Here is a 22,788-nt window from a genome sequence, read left to right on the forward strand (position 1 = left end):
TCGGTGCGGGGCGAGCCTGCGGCTCCCACCCGTGTCTGCGCGTGTGCCCGTGGGCGTGCAGCCCCACGAGGAGCTCCTCGAGCCCCCGGGGGCTCGCACCGGAGCCGCGGGGTTCCGCCACCCGCCGCCGCGGGGAGCCCCCGGGCTGCGGCCGCCGAGCGGAGCGCGGCGCCCCCCCGGCACCGCCTCCTCCTCCTCCTCCTCCTCTTCCTCCTCCTCCTCCTCCTCGCACAAAAGGCGGCGGGAGGAGGGCCCGGGCTGCCCCGGCCGGCCGCACCATGCCCCGCCGAGGGGGGCTGCCGGCCCCCGCCGCCGCCCGCCGGCCCCCCCCGCGCTCCTTCCTCCTCCTCCTCCTCCTCCTCGTCCTGGCCGCCCTGCTGCAGCCCGGCAGAGGTAAGGCTCGCCGCGCTCCCCCCACTCCTTTCCCGGCCCTAGAAAAGCCCCCGGGGAAGGCGGGTTGCCCCCAGCCTCCTCGGCGCGTTTTTTGTCGAGGTTTTCCATTTTTTTTTTTTTACTTATTTTCCCTTTCCTTTGCTTCCCCCCCTTCCGGCTGGCTGCAGCCCTGTTTCCATCCCCATCCCGGCTCCTGCCTCCCCCCCATCACCACCCCGCTCCGGGGGTCCCTGCGGGGCCGATGCTCTCGGTGCTGGGCGCTTTAACGGGGTGGCCCGGGACACCGCGCTGCGGCACGCGGTTGCGAATAAAGCGCCGAGGAGATTTTCTTAGCTTTTTAAATTATTATTATTACTATTTTTAATTTATTTTGTGCTTGCGATGCTTGGAGCTGCTGGTGAAAGTGCAGCAAACCGTTTCAGGGAAGAGCCCTTACTGCAAGGGTAAATAAAATGATCTTTTCACACTGAGCTGGATAAAGCATAAAATATATAACTTTTTTTTTTTTTTTTTCCTCCCTCACCAACCCACTACATTCACCTCTCACTTTGGGGAGCTGCCCAAACTAGGATTTCTTGCAGAACAGGTTTAAAATGAGCTCTGATTGCCCGGAGCATCTTCGGGAATAAATCTGTTGCACACCTCTCATGAGAGGCTCCTGTCTTGCCTTGCATCGTTAGTTTTACATAGTCAACTCCTGGCTGTCTGCTGGGTGCAGTTGTCCTCTGAGTTCTGAGTGTTCGAGCTCTCCAGGGGCTCAGCCTGAGGGCAGGATGTAGATTGGAGATGCCTTCGTGCCTGCTGGACGCTGCTCTGCAAAATGAAATTGGGTTTGGGAGCCGGCAGCATCAGCATGAGTGTGTACGTGGGGTGGGGAGCTCGGCAGTCCAACGGGGTGGATTATCAACCTCCAGAGTAATCCCAGTAAATCCTGGATGGAATTTTTCCCATTGTGGGAAGTTTAGTTGAGAGGAGTGGTCCTGTTAGATGCATGGGAAGGACTCAGTTTCTTTCAACCTTACGTGGCATCTCACCCCTGGATCTGGACTAGCACAGGCATCTTCAAATCCCTCCTTTGCCCAGTTCATTTTGATCCAGTACAAAAAAACTGCACGGAACTGAGTGCAGCTAAGACTGTCATTGGGAAAATCCTGTGTGTTTTAACTCAAAAAGCTCAGCTTTCACTCCAAATTCAGCTTTTCAAAGCTCCATTTTCACAACAATGTTGGAAGTGTTTTGGTTTTGCTCTGAAGTGGAAAGAAAAGCATACTTTGCATCTCCAAAAGCTGCCCCTGGGAGCAATGGCCCCCAGGAGTGTGGCCGCCGCCAGGCTTTGCCCATGGCACCGGCTGTAAGGGAGGAGACCTTGGTTTCCATTCAGATATTACCACCACTAAATAAACATCCAGAAATTCACTAGTTGGGAACGGAGGCAAACACTGTCCTGTTTCCAGACAGACGGGTGAGAGAAGCCTGCTGGCTAGCCAGGGCTGGATAGTGTGGGCATGACTGCAGCTATGTGCTTTATAAAGCCAGTCACATTGTACTTTCTATTATTTTTCTGTATTTTGAGCTCTTGCAGTGCCCAGGAGCTGAAGGCTGACTTGTGGATGTGAACAAGGAACGGGCATGTGCTAACACTCAGTGAGAGGGCATTAATGAGCCTCTTGTTCGGCGTGGGGGAAGCCAGCAGCCTGCCTGAATGAAAGCCATAGATGCAGCCCGGGGTGAGGGTTAACCACCTTGGAGGGCACGGAAAGCGTCAGCGCAGGGCTGGGGCACGGTCACACTGCTGGGGTGGCTTAGGAGCAGTGACAGGACCACTTGTCCTCCCTCTGTGCTTAGCCTCGGGCATGGTGTGATTTTGTGCAGCTGTCCGGCTCGGTGCACCACTCCTCAGGCAGCTTTAGGTTTGCAGTAAATTATTCTTAAAGAATACAGCAGCAAGCTCCTGTCCAGGGCTCCTGCTGCTGAAGGTCCTTGCCACAGGCCCAAGCTCAGTGAGGTTTTTCTGCAGCTGTCAGCGTGTCCCCAAGGTCTGCAGGTGACATCCAGCAGCAGCGCCGGGCAGGGCGAGCCGTGGCTACAAGCCCTCCAAAACCAGAGGCTGGACAAAGCCCTTATTGACATCTGGGAGGGAAAAGTAAAGCAGGCTTGGAGTTCACGCCCAAAGCATTCCGCTTGGAGGCTGCAACCTCTGTGCTGAGTCCTCGGCTGAAAATTTGTTTAATTACTTATTGACCGTGGACGTTAATAGCTGCACCCCGGGGAGAGCTGGGGCATCGGTGCCACTGAAGGGCACATTCATAGCCACAGGCTCGGTTAAACAAGCCGCCGCATTCAGAGCCCATACCAATGACATTTGGTTTAATCTGTGCGATTCCACTTTATTTTAAAATCCTCTCGAAGCTCAGAGCCTGGGTTTTGCCTGGAAGCAGGCAGCCCCGGAGCAGGCAGCGTCTCTGGGACGGCATTGGGCCAGCCTTGGATGCACCCCAAGGTGAAGAGGCAGGCTGGCGTAACCTGGATGTCCTGTGGAAGTGACTCCTGTCGTAAATTAAAGCAATTTACTGCAGTGGGAGTCAGCTATGGACGTCATCTGTGTGGAGGGGGAATATCTTGTAAGACTGCTTTATGGTGAAAGTTTTGGGGAGGAAGGTCCTGTATATTCAGTTGGAAACATCCAGAAGATGTGCCTTGTGTGGCTTTTAAAGTCAGCATCTGGGGGATCGGGGGACAGCCTCCTTCAGGGCAGTGGAACAGCTATTGCATTGTCAGCAGCGATTGGAGGGTTTCATTAGAAAGATGGACAGGTTCCTTCTTTCATTAACCGGAAACCACTGGAAAAGAGTGGTTCCTAGAATCATATTGTAGGTGTTCTAAGCCCCCGGTGCCCATTTCTGCCCTTCTGATTTTTTTTGTGAAAGGAGAAGTCAGGACTTCCTCGCAGGAGAGGTGGAGAGGTTTGTTCCTCCTCCAGCCTTTTCAGCTCCTGGGAGATTCCCTGCTCATGACACTGAACTTGCAGCGTGTTTAGCGTTAAAACCACATCAGGACCCCCCTGATCCCTATTTTCAGGCTGTAACCGCTCAGCCCAGCCCACTTTCTGTCCTTCTCTCTTGCTGAAGGTCTCAACATGTGCACGAGTGGGAGCGCCTCATCCTGCGAAGAGTGTCTCCTCATCCACCCAAAGTGCGCCTGGTGCTCCAAAGAGGTACGTGGGCAGACTCTGGTTTTTGCTTTAAATGCTGCAGTTGGTTCTCAGGTGCTTTTTGTAACACAGAGAGGAGGCTGCAGCCCCCCCTTTGCCTATCCTGGTGCCAGAGGGGGCTGGTGAGGGCAGCGGGGACTCCCAGGCAGAGTGTGGCTCGGGCGCATGCAACTCGTAGGAAATGTCCTCCACCCTGCTCAGGGAGCAGCGCTGGTGCTTCAGGTCTCCTGTTCCTTCAGTTCCCTTCCTGTTTTCTCCCTGGGAGCCCCATGAATCCTGGTACGTGCCCCGTGCTGCAACAAAGATCATTCCCCCTCGACTGTGTCCTTTTGGGAGGCAACCAGCACTTCTGGCATGTGCACTGTCATCAAGGTGATGAGCTGCACAGCTTAACTGCATGCTTCGTGGCCAAAATGCATCCTATGTTGGTGCTGAAGCTTCTCTCCGGTTTTTACCCTGGTCCTCCTTGGTTTGCAAGAAGTTGCAAATACCTTTCCCTGCTCCCTAAGTATAGCTTATGGGTTCTCATATATACCTCTTATCGAATGTGCGTCTTATCAAGCAGACTTACAATTTTTAGAGATTAAGGTGTTTGAAAGACCTGATGATACATGATGTGTAGATGGTGTTTGCCTGCTTAGCGCCTGTATCTGCCCTCGGTGTTGACAAGAGAAGTAAGGAATAGAATAGAACAGAAAATAATAGAGTAAAATGGAAGAGAATGGTTCAGTTGGAAGGGACCTGCAAAGATCCTCGCGTCCAGCTGCCTGACCACTGCACGGCTGCAGCTCTCCAAGGAAAACCTCTTAACGCAGCTAACACCATGTTACCTGACAGCGGAGTAGTTCTCCTGTTTTATTTTTTCCCCCCAGCAGGTTGACTGATGTGTAGAAGGGAAAGGGTAAAGCAATAGATCCTGCTTTTGAGACATCTTGTAAACAGCTGTAAGAGCTCCTCTTCCAGCCAGCTCATCTGCGGCGTGATATTGGATCCAGGAGCGCTTGCTGGTCAGCTACGGGTACCCAATAGCTTGCCTTTTTTTTTTTTTTTTTTTTTTTTAATTCTTGGCATCAAAAGACAATTTTGGCAAACGCTGCCAGAGGAAATGTTTGTCTGGTGGTCGCTGTGACCACTAATTGTATGTCAGCCCTTGGCACTGGCTGCTTGACTCTTATCTTGCAAACAGAAGAGTTACTAAAAAAAAAATAATCCTGAATGGAGCAGAGGGGCCAAGTGAAGGAAAAGGTGTGTTTATAAGGAAGTCCTGGAATACGTCCTGACCTTTAGCCTGGCGCAGCTATTTAAAAATACACTTCGATGTATTTCTTGCCAAGAGTGATGTGTTAAAAAGCTGCTGTCCCTGCTATACGCTACATGCTAAGACTTAGGAAGCTCTTATCCTAACTCTCTGTATATTTTTTTAAATTTCATGTTTGAAACTGAATTGTTTCTAACTATGAAATCATCAGATGAGGTAATGGGATTGTGAAAGATATCTAGGGGTTTTCAACTTCAGAAGTTTATAATGTTATAAACTCTTCACGATTGGCTCTCTTTGCATGTCATGTCACCACCTTATTTCCCCTTCCCTCTGCTGCAGCCTCGTCAGTCATGCCTATAAAATTGCTGGCTTTCGGTCTGTTTTGCTTTCCTGCTTCCATTAGCTGCCATTCACAGCAGCGTGTGCCCGGGAGCATTATATGCTGCTCAAATTCTGTAGCTCTGCTGACGTTCAAATATCAAGGCTCAGATAGCAGAGCGGTTTCCACAGGCGCTAATTATGTTGTGGTAGAAACACAATCAGCCCATTAGCATGTATTTACTGCTCGCCTTGCATTTGCTTAGCGCATTTGGGACTAAATTGGGCCAACTGTTGTCATCTTTACAGGCAAGAATTATGGTTTTTTTTTGGTATCTGCACACCCACATGTGCATGCACACCTTTCTCAGTGACACCAGCATGGTGAAGCCCACAGGACATCTCAAAGTCATCCCTGTGCTGATGCTTCAGAGGATGCCCTGGCTGTGGGAGAGGAGGGCTGTGCTGTTTCCCACTCCCAGCTCACCACCTCCTGCCCCACAAGTGTGGGGCACATTGCCGCTTCTATCGGCCTCTGCTCATCCCTGCTGCCATCCGGGAGGATGATGATGGATGAGCTGATGAGAGCAGCTGCTGGTGTCCGTGCAGCCCGGAGTTCCCAGGGGCTGGTGAGCTAACCACAAGGCTTTGGGCTGCTGGAAATTTGGAAGCAAAAGCTGACTGTTGGCTCTCGGACTAATACCTTGAAAGGCAGGGCTTAAACGGGGCGATGCGTTTAAATTACGCTCTAAAGAGAAGGCATGACAGTATGTGTGTGCATGCAAAACAGAGATGCACATTAATTATTTTAAATTAAAATGAAATTTGCTTTATGATGAATTCAACTGAAATTTCCCCTGTGGCACCCTGTTTTCCAGCGGGTTGCACGTATCCCATGCTCTCTGAACACATTTGTGCCTGGAGGATGAGGAAGGAAAATCAAGGGATTTCCTACAGGGGACATGTAAGGTTATTTTAATGAAGAAAGAAGGCATCATTCAGGCTGACTTAATGCAGAATTGAACTGATTAAAACAAAAATTGTAGGCAATAGCCTAGAACATGTAAAGTTAGGAGTTGGATACGGTCAACGCTGTTTGCGCGTGAGCCAAGCAATTTGTCTTAAAACTCTCAAACTGAAGAGCGTGTAATTGTCACATTATTGGCCTCGTCTCCCTGAACTCCCCCGTCTGCTCGCGTGCATTGCCTTTTGCCTGTTTGTTGGTGCACCGTGCCCGCGAGCAGTGCCAGTTGATCCTGAGAGCCACGGGGCACAATCCCCGAGGGGATGCTGTTGTGCAGCATGAGGTAACGAGGACTTTTTTTGCTTTGGTTGCTTGTGGAGTATTTGGACCTGTGAAATACCCCGCAGAGCTTCCTGTCCTTTTCCCCTTTCATTTAGTCTCTGGGATTTTCCTTGTTGGAGACAACGTTGTGGTTTGGTTTGATGGGACAGGGTGGCCAAAGCTGCAAGGGGCAGCTTAGGCTTTGCCTGGTTTTGTAATGCAACACCATGGTCCTGCTCGCTGCCTTCCTCACCCCAACATGGGACCCCTCTTGCCTCCCCCATTGTGTCCCCACCTCTGGGTGGGCTTTCTTTTCCCCTACCCTTAGTAACGCAGCATTTCACCGAACAGGTGAGGGCTTGGATTTGCTTAGAGCTGCAGCTCCGCAGTTGCCATCCTGTAGCAATTCCCCTGGGCCCATTTTAGAAGAAATTTAAACAGAAACCTGCTAAGTCAGGAGTGGTGGGGACTGGGAACTGAGGAGGTGCAGAGGTGCTGCTGAAGTGAGAGCTTTCGCAGTTACCATTAGATGGTATTCTGCATCCCCACAGGGATGATTGGAAGTGCTTGATAAAGCCTGGCTTTTCACTGACTTAAGGTCAAATCGTGTCCGAGACAAACTGTTCCTCGAGGCTGCCCTAAACCTGCTGCTCTGAAACGCCAGGCGTTGTTCTCGGTTGGGAGGGACCCTGGTTTCTGTTTTGTCATGCTGGAGATGATTTACGTAGTCCCAGTCCTCTTCTCTGGAAGTCCAGCTGTTTACACGAGGCGATCCAAGAAATTCATGTTCACATCCATCCAGCGTGCCGTCGCCTTGGCTGGACACCGCTGCTCAACGCAGGAATGCAAACCTCTCATTTTTCCAATAGCGTTTGGACCTCGTAGTGAGGAAACGCAGCAGAGATGCTCTGTCTGCGTCCCAGGCTGTCCTCGGGGATCCTCCAGAGCTGTGTGTGACATCAGTCAGACGATCTTGACATCTCCCCTGTCCTCTGCTGTACCTCAGCAGCAGCAGCAAGTGGGGTTTATTCAGCCCTGCTGTGGTTTTTGGGTGTGTGGCTGAAGGAGGGGCTGGTGTGGCTGTGAGCATCTTTTCTGCATTATTTCCTGTATTTTCAGTAGCTCAGCCCCAGAGCAGGAGATGGCTGCGTCTCTTGTTAGAGCACAGAAACAAGTAGAAATCGGCTGTTGAGAATGCAGTAAGCTTTGGGCAACTCACTCCTTTTGGTCCTTTTAGGAAACTAAACTGGCATGCTGACAAATGGGACATGCTGGCTGCAAAAGGCCATGTTGTGTGGCCGGGTTGTTTCCCAGCAGTGTGCTGCCACTGGGGCTGGCATGGGGAGTATGAGATGTCTGGGTATGGGGGAAGATGCTCAATGGGGAGTGCTGAGCCCCATATCGGCCTTAGGGATGTTGTGCCCCAAACCACTGCTGTCTGTTCCCGGTCTGCGCCAGCCCGGAGGACGCTCATGGTGGTGGCATTTCTCCTGCAGGATAGAGCTGGGGCAGTGCTGGCTGTGCAGGGTTTTGAGGAAAGGGGGATGTGATGGGATGTGGGGGCTCACAGGGGAGCAGGGTCTCCAGCTTCACACCTGGACTTGGCCTCCTTCCCTCGGTGACACCTCCCTGTCCTCTCTTCCTTTTGCAAAGCTCCCCTGAGGTGATGCTGCTGGGGATGCAGAACAGTGTGTGTCTTTATGCTGCTGTGGTCTGAGAGCAAATTCCATTTGCAGACCTACAGGCCAGGCGCTGAAATGCTGAGGGCTTGGGAGCACAGCGCATAAAACCTTGCTGTGTTTCTTTCTTGGTAGATCCCTTTGAAAGGCTCGGGGCTCAATGCAAGCTGCTTTTGAGGCACAGCCAGCTCAAATGCCACTGAGGGCTCCTTGTCATTTGCTACAGACCCCAGCACATCCACACAGTTGCAGGGCTGATATTTCTCCTTCCTCTTTCCCTTTTGCCCACCTTTCACCTCGCAGGAGTTTGGCAGCACCAGGTCCGTCCCGTCGCGGTGCGACCTCCTGCAGAACCTCATCGCGAACGGCTGTACAGGCGCCATCGAAAACCCTCGCAGCAGCAGCAGCGTGGTGAAGGATGTCCCTCTGAGCAGCAAGGGCTCTGGCCAGACCCACCTGGACGTCACACAGATCACGCCGCAGAAGGTCGCCCTGAGCCTGCGTCCCGGTGAGTCTCAGCAGCTGCAAGACCCATGGGGGGGCTGCAGGCACGTGGCAGGGCAAGGAAAGGTGCCGGGACTCTAAACTCTCTAAACTTTCATCTGACTCTAAACTGAGACAGCTCCTCATATAAATTTATGAAAAAGAAAAAGGAAAAAAAAATCTTTTGGTATGCAAAAGAGCCGTGGGATCAAGGCCTGAGATGAAGATTTGAACTTGTGACTCAGAGCTTGGACTGTATCCATGTCCCTGTTTCATTCCCCATAGCCATTGATTTTCATAAATCTTTTCATTTTAATTAAAAATTAAAAGTGAATGGCTAGAGCAAGCCACACGAGTGTGCTTGTTATCTAAAGCTTTTGCATGGTGGGGGCAGACTGTAGTGTGGGTTCAGAGTTCTTGCAAAAATTTGGCAGCCGCTGTTTCTGAAGGGGGAAAAAAAGCTCTTTATTGCAAAGTGAAGGAGCAAATATAAAAGCTCGATTCATTATAAGCGATCGGTGTGGGTTTTGAGGGCTTACACTTCTGTGACAGCTCTCATGAGCAAACAGAAAGATGAAATATGACGTTTTGCCCAAGAAAAACAGCAGCTCGAGCCGGTGTTCACGCTACCAGCGCTCTTCCAGAGCCGACCAGTTCCTGCAGGCCTTGTTGTTTTAGTTCCGTAGGATGAATAGTAACGATGTCTCTTAATTAAATCTTCCTGAGTAGCGGGACTGCTGTCATCGGTCAGACCCCTAAACCTAAGGAATTGTTGCTTTGAAGCAGGTGCCTGAGGTCAGTCACCATGGCGTGCCTGACCGAGGGACCCACCAGTGGCTCTGCTGCAGCGGCACTTCTGCAGTTCAGTTTGTTTCTGAAACAGGTCTGCTCCTGTCGGAAGTGAGTTATTATTCCTCCTGTTCCTCGAGGCAATCGCTGGGGGAAAGGGCTGGCTCAGCTTCTCCATCTCGCCTCCACAGCACATTCCTTTCCCAGCCCCTGGCTGTTCGGCACGGCCGGAGGCGCGGGCGCCCACGGCTCTGGTGGCTTGGGAGAGATGGGACGTGGGGTCCAGCTCCCTGAGGCTTTCCTGGGGCTGCTTTGCTGGATGATGGAGCTGCTGTGCCTGCCAGACCTCGTTTCAGCAGATTTCCAGGTGCTTGAGAGCAGCACAGTGGTGTGCCAGGCAGCTTTTGGTTCTGGTGGGATGGCAAGAGAAGCCCCTGCAGGTCTGGTTTGAGGTGGAAACCCTAATGTGCTGACAAGTTCCTATACGGGATGAGCTGCAGCACTGCTCTTGCTTCACCTGGATGCTGAGGGTTGCAGTAGGCTGTGGTTTGCTTGGCAGGTCAGCAGAAGCTGAGGCTGTACAGGATCCCCAGGGTACCCAACAGCTGCAGGAGCAAGGGAGTGTTAGGAGATGTGCCAGCAGCTTTCGGCTGTCCCGCCCCGGGCTCAGTGGCCAGGCAGCTGCTCCTGCGGCTCCACGACTTGCTCTGGGGTGAGCAGCTCTGCCAGAGCAGCTTGGAAGTGCTTTTGAAAGTGCCCAGAACAGCAGGAATTGCTCCGAGGGCTTGTGCAGTGCTCTGAGTGGGGCTGAGCCCATGAGCTCTGCTTCATGTGCTCCTGTTGTAGAGCGTCAGAGGCATTATGGGAGGACAAACATTTCTGCACGTTTTTCATAATATCTCCCATTTTTGCTGTCTTTTTGATGTTGAGGTGCATGCCATCTTACTCAGGGCCGATGACTTCCCACACCCTTGGATTAGCATCCCCAATTTAAATTATCCATTAACTCTTGAGCTAGAGAACAGGTCCTGAGGGTTGCAGCCTGTGGACCCAAGACAAAAAGGAGACAATGTTGATTTAATTTTGTGCACAATGCCAATTTTGTGTTCCATCAGGAATCTTTTATTTTGCTTGCAGAGTGTAGAATTTCAAGGCTGAGCTCCCACAGCAGTCGTGGTGATTGTGCTCTTCTATTCTCAGACTGCTAAGCAGAAGAAGAAGAGGGCAAATTGTCAATTGTTTGCTGGTCCCACCCAGGCAGTTTGATCTAAGCATCCTGTGGCTGAGGACGTATCCCCAAATCTCTGTGCTCAGAGATAATTCCCGAAGGCCTTAAACTGATGTCTTTCTGGGGCAGCTTTCAGATCAAGCATTTAGTTTTTATAGCATTGCTTTTTAACCTTGGGTCCAGCTATAAGGCAGAGCGTCCTGATTTTGAAAAACATGAATAGTGTAAAAGGAATTTAAAACAATGAATAGGTTCATGTTGTGCTGTCCATTAAGCCTGGAGCCTCAGCAAGCAGAAGCAAGAGGTTTTCGTGGGTAATCATGATTGTTGAGTTTGCATTCTTAAATTAGCTGAAAGCAGCTTTTCCATTTGTTTTTACTGCCTCTGTATGACTGTATCCAAGAAGCATTTCTGTATTCATTTTTGACTTAAAAACTTCTCAGTAAAAGCTCTAAGGAGAGGATGGTGGTGATGGTATGCGGGGAGCGAGAGGGCTGGATTATCCCTAAACTATGAGAGTAATACCGTGCACAGAGAATAATAAATGCTTTTGTACTGACATCTGCATACATTAGCAATATTTTCTGTGAGATAATCAATTTGTACAGTTAGGAATGAAAAGAGAACCAGGCCTGGAATCCTGTTATTTTTGGTGCCTTTTCATGGACTAATAAATTCATAACTGTTAAGAGAAGGTTCATTAGAGCATCCCAAGTGCTCTTTCCAGCACAGCAATTCCCATCTTAGGGCCTGCTCTGGAAGAAGGGCAGTTTGGAAACCGTAGTGTCTGAGGCAGCATGTGCAAAGGACACGTCCTCTTTTTCTCAAAGGGCTGAGTATTACAGTGGTGAAAAATATGTAGGAATGAAAAAGAAATAGGCATAGGAGTGGATATTCCTGGAGTGAAAGACTGTCTTGCAGCACTGAATTGAAGGAGAGAGATAAAGAGAAGAGAAAGAGAGAAGAGCTGAGATAGCTGGGTGGGAGTAAGAGGGGCTGCGAAGAAGATCCTGGAGTTGGGGGTGGCATGGGGCTTGCAGGACTGGGATATTCCAGCTCTGCACGGGGCTGCAGAGCCCCTCCTGCCTCGTTTCTCCGGCGTGGTGGTTTGAGGATGCTGCTGCTGCCTGCTCATGGGCTGGGAGTAAGTGGGAGCAGCTGTGCTGCTGCGAACAATGAGGAGAACAATAAAACTTTTAGGGAAATGTTTTCACGATAATAAAAAATGTGCATTTGATTTCTGGGGAAGAGGGAGGGAGCAAAGAGATTTTTGCAGAACCTGCTGGTGCCCAAAGTTCAGCCGTGGCCAGGAAGAGCTGGGAGAGGTGGGAAGGAGGGGGAGCTTTGGTCTGGAGGTGGTCTGAGTCCCGGAGGAGCCATTGAGCTGGAAAAGATGCTGAGCTGGCAGCTGGAGGTGTGGGCTTTCCCATGGCTCGAGTGCATGCATCTGGGGGTCTCATTTTGTCCCCTCTCTCAGCTATTGGCAAAGTGTAAGGCAAATGTTTGCCATGTCCCTTCTGGCTCCACTGAGGTCTGTCTGGCTTGAACATGAGTTTGTTTTGATGCCAGTTCACCTGTTTTCAACATGTGGCTTTCTGCCAGCATGGCCTCTGCTCCTGGACACCCTTCTGGAGAGCATTTCAGCTGAGGGCAGCTTTGCAAAAGGGAAGCAGTTGGAGAAGGTCAGGGGAAAAGCTTTCCTCAGCTCTTTTTCACATGTCCACAGCCTGACTCCGTCCTGTCAGCTCCTTCCCTTGTGTTCATCACTTCAGAAAGCTTCATCTCTGTTTTGGTACTTCCCCATGTGATTGCAACAACCTTCTTTTTCCAGTTCGCTTCCCTTTTGCCGTACTTTCTCCGGGGTGATGGTGGCAAGACTTTTTTTTCTGGAGAAATTTCCTTCTGAAAGGTGTTTCTTCTGTGTCTGCTTTGACTCGACTTCTCTGCACAGCTCGGAGAACATCTTGCATTCATCTCACACCAGCTGTTTTCTCCTGACCCACTTCTTTCTCCTGCTCCACCTCCTTTCTCTCTTGTGCAGGGCTTATGTGACTGGTCTGGTTTCATTCGAGGATGTACCCAAACAAGAGCGTGAAGAATCCCTCTTCCATGACGCATCCCACTTGAGGTTCACTCTGCTTACTTTTCTTTCCAGTTTTCTAGGAAAATGCCCATGGGTTCTGACCAGTTTGGGACAGCAACATTTTCATGTGTGTATCTGTAGACATTCTCTCAGCTGAGATTGAAAGACCCTTTCTCATATCTCCAAAGCTAAATGGAGACATGCACTTGATGGATAAGTGTTTTTATCTTGCCAGCTGGTACAATACATAGCTTAAGACCCCAAAGCATGTCCTGCTTTTCTGTTCGTCTCCTGAGGATCAGATTTGAACAGGCTTGTTCCCCTTGCCCTCTTCTTTTCCAAGAGATCTGTCTGCTCTGCATGGGAAAAAAACAAAAGGCAACAGTCTGGATTTTGTGTGTGCTAGGGGTTCTCTGGCAGTGCTTTTCACCGCTCTCAACTCTTATATGTGTGCAGGTGACCAGACCTCCTTCCGAGTTCAGGTCCGGCAAGTGGAGGACTATCCTGTGGACCTCTACTACCTGATGGACCTCTCCCTGTCCATGAACGACGACCTAGACAATATTCGCAATCTGGGGACCAAGCTGGCTGAAGAGATGCGAAAGCTCACTAGCAATTTCCGCCTGGGGTTTGGCTCTTTCGTGGACAAAAACATTTCTCCTTTCTCCTACACGGCACCAAGATACCAAAACAATCCCTGCATTGGGTAAGTGGTAGGTGTTCTCCAGAGTCTGCACAGACGGTGGTTGCAGGGTCTTTTCTTGCATTTCTGGCTTTAGATAGTGAACCCCATTTATGCCCCAGTTTTTGGGAATGCACGATGCTCCAGAGCCATTCAAAATAGGGCAGTTTCCAATTTTGCAGTGGCTGTTGAAGGATACCTACATCTAGACACATGAAACTATTGTACCAGGAGCCTAATGCTATTTTTAAGTACCTGAAGAGGATGCAGACATTGCAAGCATTTTTACAGGCTTTAAGGAAAAGAAGCAAGAGCCAGAAATTCCTGCTTTCTGATCCTAGCTCTGAGTCATAGTTTGGCCTTGGGTAGATCAATTAAACTCTTCTCCATTTTACAGATAAGGAAACCAAGGCGGTGTGAGTCTTTCCCAACAGAAGTGTTTGAGGGAAGTGAGATCTGGAAGGGCCTGTGGGACTGATTAATGAGTACTTGTAAAGTGTTGTAAAAATTGCAGGCAGTTTTCTTCATCTTTATTGCTGTGGGAGGAAAGCAAACTGGCAGTTGCGAAAGACACAAATGATGCGATTTGCTGTGCAATGTTATCAGAGCCTTCCTCTTTTTTTTTTTTTTTCTTATTAGTGTATTTGCTAGTGTCTTTTTGTTTGCCTTTTAACAGATGGAATTTGGGATCAAGTCCATTGTATTAGGGATTGTGTCAGAATCAAATGGGCTGAAGTGGAGGGTGTCCAGGCTCAGATGGGCTGGAATGTTGGCAAAAGAGGGCGGATACAGCAATAAATGACTCTTACCTTTGTGTTCCCTGTCCTGCCCCTTAACCTCATCCCTCTTATCCCTCTTTGGGCTTCTGGTTAGTTGGGTAAGGGCAGTGTGGTTAGCCCTTTTGTTGGAGCCATTCTTGGATACTTAAATTGTAAAGTCACATCACAGACAGTTGCCAAGCTCTGTGAGCAAGCATGCTCTAAGTTTGCCATATGAGAGGCAGATTAAAGAGAGCTGTCATCAGCTATGAAGTTTCTTGCCATCTTTTGGCATTGACCAAACATTTGGCATCTCATCACACGTTGACCATTGACCAGACAAAATTACCCATATTCTTTTTTCATCAGTTCTTCCCAAAGAGGAAAGTCAAATGGATCTACTTCAGTGCTAAAAGCTTGTGCTTTGGCCATGAAGCCTAGCCACAAAACTGGAACTCCTTTCCCTTTGGTGGCCTTGCACATGTTTATAGTGTGATGAAGTTAAGTAAGTCAGAGGGAAATACAGAGCTTGTTCTGCTGGAATAGATTCAGTTTCCAAGTGTGGAGCACATAAAGTTTTTCAGTGCCCAGATGAAAGCCCTGGCCGGTGGAGGAATACTTACGTCTGTCCCTTTTTCTTCAAACACTTCTTGCTCTGAGCATTCAGGTTACACAGTATTTTCCATTCTCTGTCCCCTGTGTGCCTAACTTTGGGATGCTGCTGTAATGGAAACCACCTGGCTGAAAAGCATGGCCGGGCATGGAGGAGTGGCTCTGCGTGAGCTGTTCCCACCCCATGGACATGCTCTTGCTTCCCACAAAAGCATGTGGCTGCTCTTGTTCTGTGCCACCACAGCACCATGTCTGTGCTCTTCACAGGTCTTCTCCCTCTGAAATTTGGCCTCAAGGATGCACTCAGTCATCTCCATCATCCTCATCTCCATCAGCCACTCGTGTTGGGGGGACGGGGTTTTGCTTCAGGCTACAAAATCTTCTCAGGAACTTTGGCTTACGTGTGATTTAAAGCAACAGGCCTTTTGTGGAGTGAGATGGGGTAAGACATGCAGGAGGGGGAGGCAGTGCTGGCAGAGGAGAGGATGGGGCTGTTGGTGATGTTCACAAGCTGTGGGTGCCCCATCCCTGGATGTGTTCAAGGCCAGGCTGGATGGGGCTTTGTGCACCCTGGTCTGGTGGTGGGAGGTGTCCATGCTCATGGCAAGGGGCTTGGAACAGGGTGGGCTTTAATGTCGCTGCCAACCCAAACCACTCTGTGATTCTGTGGATCACCTGGAGCTGCTTTCACCAAGGCAGTCCAGAGCTGTCACCTCACCTTCTGCCCTTGTGATCAGGCTGTCCTTATGGCCTTTCGGTTTTACCCAGCAGATTGCTTTTCTGTCTATGGGTTACATTAAGCAAGGCTGTTCTTGGGAAGCCACTTAGGTGTGATTGCCAAAGGCAGCCCTCCCGGCGGGTGCTCCCTTCCTGTCACCATCTGTCTCCCCATTGCAGCGCTGCATGCAGGCTGTCACTGCTGCCAGGTGGCTTGCTGATTTGGCTGTGAGATGGGTTGAGAGGTTTTGTTTTGTTTTCGGATACTTCTAGTGTCAAAGCAGTCCTTGTCCAGTGACCTGTTTGCATCTGGAAAAAGCTGCGGTGGGTGGTTTTTGCCTCTGGTCCAGGCATCCCCATCCTCCTCCCTGCGCCTTTGGGCCCAGGCAGCCAGGTCCAGTGTCCAGTGCTGGTGTCTCTGCTCAAACCTTCTGTGGAGAGAAACTTTTGGTCTGGATGAGGTATCTGGAAACTTCAGCTGCTCAAAGCACCTTCTGGGTGGGGTGGGACAGAAAGGCAGACTCTACTGTTTGTAGATAACTGGCCAGAAATCAAAGCATCCAGAACACAAAACCTCATGAAAGCATTTCAACCCTCTGGACAAAGGTTTGGATACCAACCTGTTCGGGCTGTCGACTCTTGCAGCTCCTGGCTCCTGCTAGGGTTCATGCTAACTAACCGCTCCCCTGTGCTTCTCTTGCAGCTACAAGCTATTCCCAAGCTGCGTCCCGTCCTTTGGCTTCCGCCACCTCTTGTCTCTGACGGATAAAGTCGACCGTTTTAATGAAGAAGTTCAGAAGCAGAAGGTGTCCCGGAACAGGGATGCTCCGGAGGGCGGCTTCGATGCGATTTTGCAAGCTGCAGTGTGCAAGGTGAGTCACGCTGGTTGCTGGGGTTTTAACACAAAGCAGAACAGGAGGAGCTCTTCAGCTGTGTTTTTGAACCCTGGTGAGGCTTTGGTGTATGGTTTCTTGGAAGGAACCACTAATTTCTTTTTGCAGAAACCAACAAGAATGCATTGAAAAGAAGCTATTGTTTTTATGTGCTTTTGTGCATGAACAGGCAAAGAAACCATTTAATACCTTCTCCAGTTTGAAGGCGTAAAATGAACCTTTTGCGAATGGAGATTCAGGTGGCAGCATCTCCAGGTGCTGAGGGCTTGTGCAGTGGGGGTTGCTCTCCAGCTTAGGGTCCTCTTTGTGCTCTTTCTCCCACCACAGCAAGGAGGAATGCATTTCCTCCCCTGTCACCCTCCCACAAGGGACAAGCCCTCTCCCTGCAGTGGCTGTCTGGGTTTGCTGTGCCGTCGCTCTCCTCACCATGAGGTTTGGGAGAGAATTGCTCAGAACTGTCATGGAGCAAGTAGGTGGGTTGCTCCATGTCCCTTTGTGAGCTGGGGTTGAAAATGCAATGCTGCTCCCCTGCACGGTGTGGTTGGGCTGCCCTGCTCTCCAGTGCCAGCTTTTTACCTTTGACACACAATTTGATTTCTGTGTGCTCCAGCCTTGTGCAGTCCTGTTGGTAGGTCTCGTTTAATCATAGGTCTAGATTTTGGGAGCCAGGAGATAAGCATCACCTGCAGGAGCGGTTGATGCGGGTTTGCGCAACCAGGTTGAGTGGTAAAGCAGAGTTTCCTTCTTGCGGGCTGGCTTCATGCACGCTTCATGCTCCTGGCAGGACTGAGCCTGCCCTGTTGGATCTGGCACCTCTGAGCAGCCGTCTTTCTGTTTCCGGCCTGGCACAGATGCTGTCGCTGGCACCACGACAGCGCTGCTCCCAGGCCTCCTCCAGGCACAGAGCTCTTCGTGTCCCTGCTGGGTGGCACTGATGGACACAGCAGAGATATCTCAGGGCAGTGACTGCTGTGCTGCCCATCATGTGGTTCTTCACAGTTCTCTCCAGCACATTTTTCTTATTGCAGAAATGGGATAGCATTTCCTTATGGTGTAGAAACACCCCCTAAGCCCTGCAGCCCAAGTAGGAGCTTCCTTTCCCTTGCAGCAGCCGAGAGATGCCCCAGCTCCACCTGTGGCCACACGTTGGCAGTGAAATATGTTGTGGTCAACAGCAGTTTGTGGTGTCACGGGGGACATCCCAGGAGAGCCAATGGAAGAACCTGGCTGTTTCCAAGCCACGGTGTCCAAATGCCTATTCTCCTCCCCTTCACGCAGAGAGGTAGGAGAAACCATACCTCGTCTGCTGACTAGGTGGTTTTGTGCTGCAGTTCATATCAGGCATTTCTTCTGCATGAGCTGTCCTAAGAGCTCTGTAACGTTCAAGTCATTTTTTTGGCCTGTGTTTTAAACCCAGGAGTGGGGAGAGTTTGTACAGCTAATACAGGCTAATAACCAGGCCCAGCGCTTGGCTCCTCTCTGAAAGATGAAGATATGGTAAGTGTTATTCTGGAGGCAATGAGAGAGCCAGAGACAATAAGCCTTTATACTGATGCGAAAATGGTTAGCCAGGAATATTAATCAACTTTCTGTAATTATATTTTCCATTTGCAGTATTCTGGTCTTCTGCCATTCTGTAAGTGCAAACATCATATAGCTTGGTGGTGTGTTTAAGTTTCGGGTCACACACACTAAACTGCAGTGAGGAGATAAGTCTGTTTTATAAAACTGTGCCTTTTGAAATACTTTTGGTGAGTGTTTGCTAGACACTGGTGCATGGAGATGGCCAAGACATCTGGGAGACACTGAGGTGCCTTTCAGAGCTGTGCAGGGCTAAGGAGGCTTTGGAGAATGGATGCTTTGGCTTTTAACCTCCAAGGCTTTCTTGTCATGCACGTGTCAGTTTCTTTCTTCCAAGAAGGCCCGCACCTAAGAAACGAGTGGAGTTTTATGCATACGGATGAGTCCAGGGGGATCTCCTGGCAGTCAGTGCCTTGGCAATTGAGCTCTTTTTATTCAGAGGCCAAAGCATAAATTTAGATACTTACTTCAGGCTTGGAAATGCTGATAGGAATTGTTGCAGCCTTTTTGATAGGATTTGAAGGGTGAGCCAGCTGTGGTGGTTTTAACCCTGGTGGCAGGCTGTTGGGAGCAAAGAGGTGGTTGTCTGGGGAAAGGGGGCAGCTCCATTTGGTCGTGGGATTGGGGGCAGGATCCGTCCATGCCAGCCCTGTGGAGACACGTCTTTCCCCTTCACTCTGCCTTGGGTCAGGTCCCACCTTGGTTTAAAATGCTTTCTATCCCACGGGGATCAAAAACAAGGCCGGTGTCAATGCAGATGTCTGTTCAAAACTCGCTGTCCAGTAAAAATAAATTAAAACCTCTTTGGTTATTTGTTTTAGGCAGAGCAGAGTGCTGTGTGATCGGTGGTGGAGGCTGCTGGCAGAGGTGGTGTGAAGTGCTGTGGCTGCTCGGTGTGTGGCGTTGCACGTTGCCCTCTTGGGGTGATTTTTCCCCAAGAAAAATGAGGGATTTTTCCCTGGTGGTCTCTAGCAGCCATGCCATTGTTGCAGCACTTTGGTGTTCACTGTGTTGGCTCAAAGTGCTGTACCCAGCCTGCCAGGCAGCTTTGGCACTGGGTCGGGTGCCCCAGCTGAGGTGTCCTGCCCTGATTTTTTTCAGCATTTCTGCGTGTTTGGCTTAAGTACAAGAATAGGGGATAGTTTGCCTGAAAGGATGCTCAGCCTTTGATGTGAAGGTGGTGCTAGCAGGCAGATAAGCAGAAGCGTCATTCCCTAAGTGACCTTGTAACTGTTGAGCTTGTTTTCTTTGTGCATAACACATTTCTCAGCGAGTCAAACTCAAGTTATCATCTCAATCCTTAATAGAAACCAACTTTGGATACCCAAAGAAAAGTGAGTTCGATGGACCGCTGGGTGGGCAACTGTCTGGTGGCCGGGTAGACCAAGAGCTGCTTTTTGCATTGTCAGTCATAATCACTTTTGGGTTCAGTTTGTAAGAAACCACATTTTGGCACTAAGAGCCTTGCCCTTTATCCAGTGGAGTCACTTCAGTTGAATGGCTCCTGCTTCACAGACCACAACAGTCCTCGTAGTGTAATGACCTGGGCGGTAAAGTGCTGGTGCAGGACAGATGTGTTTTGCCAAAGATTTCTTCCTGTGGCCATACTTGAATTGCATGGCTCTTTAAAATGCCATTAACAAAAAAATACTTTTTGCATTAGGGAAGAAAAAGAAATAAAGTCTGGAATAGTTGTCCCAGAGTACGAGTTGTATTTATTGGAAAGATCAGCAGACTTTGGGCTCTGACTCACATCTGCAAGCGAAAATTGTGGTGGCAATCATGATTACCATCCTTCTGCATGCTCTGCCTGCTCGCTGTGACCCCACCAGTGGTGTCTATAGGAAGTGCCTGAAAACAGACTCTAGTAGTTTGTTGGCTGACATATTAATTAATGTAGAACAAGGTAGCTTTCAGATTTTGCTAAGTAAGCTGAGCAGTGAAATATGGAGGAGTTGGGTATATTGATGTGTGGATTGCTTCTGGATGCTGCTGGCTCTGTGCCCTGAGTATCTGCGGGTAATTATCCTCTAACTCTTACATCTCTCCTCACAAAAGCCCTGCAGATCTGTCCATGCAAAGGTGGTAGTGACGTCTGTTGCACAGGCAGGGACCTTGCTTCAAGTGTTGCAGCTCGGGAATCCTTTTCTGAGCGGGCTGTAAGGAAAGCACTCACCAAGGATGCAGCAGCTCTCGTTGCTGCCTCGTGCTGCGCGCAGCAGCACGGCCATACCACCAAGCTGGGGAAACAAGGTCAGATTAAATGCGCATGGAGGAATTTGGCAGGTCTCCTTTGGCCGTAAAAGCAGCTGAAATTCTTATTCTTGGATCGGGGCAGAGAAGGTCTGGTGGACAGTCGCTGTACCTCCTCATGCCTTTTTAAGTAAGTGCGTTGGAAGGCGATGCTGGGGAGTGCCAGAAGGGCCCCAGCAGCTTGTTTCCTCGCCAGGGATGGGTGCACAGACATGTGGTGCTCTTCTAGTTGGTGGTAACAGGGGCTCTGATGGATGGATGGGTGCACAGCCTGCCGGGGAGCTGTCTGTCTGATGGGTTTTGTTCCCCCCCAGGAGAAGATCGGCTGGCGGAAGGAAGCATCTCACCTGCTGGTCTTCACGACGGATGATGTGCCCCACATTGCCCTGGATGGGAAGCTGGGGGGGCTGGTGCAGCCACACGATGGTCAGTGCCACCTGAACGAGGCCAACGAGTACAGCGCCTCCAGCCAGCTGGTGAGAGGGGACAGGGGCTGTGGGGGGCAGGTGCTGGAGACCTCGGGGTGTCAGCAGGCCCCTTGGTGCTCTGGGCACCAGCCACCCTGCTTTTTTTTTTTTTTTTTTTTTTTAATTCTTTCTAATGCTTAGTGCAGTTCTAGATAATGGTCTCGTCTTGCATTCCCGGAGGTTGCAGCCAGGTTATTACACATATACACTGGCTGATGGCAAAATAGAAAGAGAAGAGAAAACAATTCACTGTTTCAGGTGTTGCTGTAGGTCATGATGTTTTGTAGTGATAGGTGCAGCAGAAAATATTTAAGGGGTGACAGAATTGCCGGAATGTTTCTGCTGTTTCAGTTGTAGTGGTACATCAGGAACTTCGTGCTGCAGTGAAATACCACATTTCTGTAACAAATCTTGCTGTTGGGAGGAGAACAGTGAAATGAACCTTTGTTTCTGGGCTACCCATCAGTCTTTTTGGATTTATTTTTTTTTTTTTTTGCCCCTAGGATTATCCTTCCCTGGCGCTTCTTGGGGAGAAACTGGCTGAAAACAACATCCACCTGATTTTCGCTGTTACAAAAAGTCATTATGTCCTGTACAAGGTAAGTGCTGCCTGGGCTGGGCAGGGCTTTCGATGCCCCTTGAGAGCATCTCCCCTTCAGCAGGGCCGTGATGGGGACAGCCCTTCAGGGCACAGCGGCTCGGTGCAGCCATCCCCTCTCCCTGCGAGCACCCTGAGCACGGTCATTCAGAGAAAAGCACTAAAGCTGCTTAGAACAAACAGACCTATATGTCAGTGAGCGTGTGTGTACCTAAAATAGACCCTAGCCTAATCTTGACTTTAGGAGGGCTGCCAGCCGTGCAGCAGACAAGGGAGCAGAAACCTGTTCAACCCATTCTGCTGTGACTCAATCCCATTACCTAATGCAGCGCAGGGCTGCTGCCCAGCTGTGTTTTTCCATCACGGAGCCCAGCACCACAGCCCTGGTTTGAGCTCCCTTGCCACCTCCACTGGCAGGGGGGGCTTTCCTGGGGCTGCCCCGCGGGGGTCACCCCTCTTCAGGAGTGTGGAACAAACTTGTGAGGATGAAGGGGTTCAGGGAGGGGATCAGGCTTTCGGGAAGCTCTGGATGCTTCTGAGCTGAGCCAGCAAAGCCAAGCGAGCAGCGAGGCGGTGGCAGTTCTGCTGCTGCCCCGCGGGGCTGGGGGCTGAGCTCATCCTCCCCGCCCGCTCCTGGGGAAGCTTGGCTTTTGTGGCATGTCGCAGCACGTTTTTTTTCCTGCTCCTTGTCTTTTCAAGAACTTCACTGCTTTGATTCCTGGGACCACGGTGGAGATTTTGCATAAGGACTCCAAGAATATCATCGAGCTGATAGTTAAGGCCTACAACGTAAGTGCCTTTTAACATCACAGCTGCTGGGGTGGGAAGCGCCAAGAGCTGAGCTAGCTCGGCTCTGCCTCGGGTGCTCCACCCAGGCTTGGCTGTCTCCATGCCTGGGTCCCCTCCGCAGTGGGTCACTGCTGGCGTGGTTGCACCCACACTGGGGAGGGAGGGGAACAGCTCGCCCTGCTTGGGATGACGCCGGTTCTTGGGCTGATGGCTGCTCGAGGCCCTGCTGGTGTGGCTGTGGAGCACTTTGTGGGTCCTCCCTGCATGAGCTGCTTGAGGTGGAGTGGGAGCACCAGTAGAGGTTTGGCCCCACGTCTCTCGTGCAGGATAGCACTATAAGTTCAACCTGGTTTGAAGCAGTTCTCACAGACCACCCTGCCACTAGATAAAATTGATTATTTCTTTGCGATTTGATGCCCAGTGGCCTCCCAGGGACATGATGCAGCTCCAGCTCAGGTTGCATCCTTGGGTTGGTCCTCATGCCTCATGTTGCTCCTGAGATCCCTCTCCCCCATCTCTTCATTTCCTGCCTCACTTTTTCCTCCCTGCCAGGTGTGACAACCCCACTGCAGTGTACCTGCTGTCAGCGCTCTCCTGTCCTGGGGGCATGAAACAAAAGAGAACAGGATGGCTTTTCTGTCCGCCCTGACAAAAACCCTTCCTGCTTCCACAGAATCTCACCACACCTGCAAGGTGGAGATGCTCTGG

The 22,788-nt window shown here is 50.5% G+C and overlaps 1 protein-coding gene across 1 annotated transcript in view; it reads left to right on the forward strand.

Annotated features, from left to right (window-relative positions):
- Positions 1-278: 278 nt before the first annotated feature.
- The window catches only part of ITGB5 (integrin subunit beta 5), a gene marked incomplete at its 5' end in the record, with an annotated part of 46,255 nt that continues 23,745 nt past the window's right edge, over positions 279-22,788 (forward strand). Inside the window, 8 exons of the mRNA XM_084288996.1 lie at positions 279-393; positions 3,522-3,607; positions 8,451-8,655; positions 13,187-13,436; positions 16,203-16,371; positions 20,541-20,702; positions 21,197-21,292; positions 21,991-22,080. Coding sequence (XP_084145122.1) covers positions 279-393; positions 3,522-3,607; positions 8,451-8,655; positions 13,187-13,436; positions 16,203-16,371; positions 20,541-20,702; positions 21,197-21,292; positions 21,991-22,080 — 1,173 coding nt within the window. The remainder of the gene's footprint in view (positions 394-3,521; positions 3,608-8,450; positions 8,656-13,186; positions 13,437-16,202; positions 16,372-20,540; positions 20,703-21,196; positions 21,293-21,990; positions 22,081-22,788) is intronic.

The sequence above is a fragment of the Netta rufina genome (assembly GCF_964035555.1).
Source record: "Netta rufina genome assembly, chromosome: 6".
NCBI classification, from domain to species: Eukaryota; Metazoa; Chordata; class Aves; order Anseriformes; family Anatidae; genus Netta; species Netta rufina.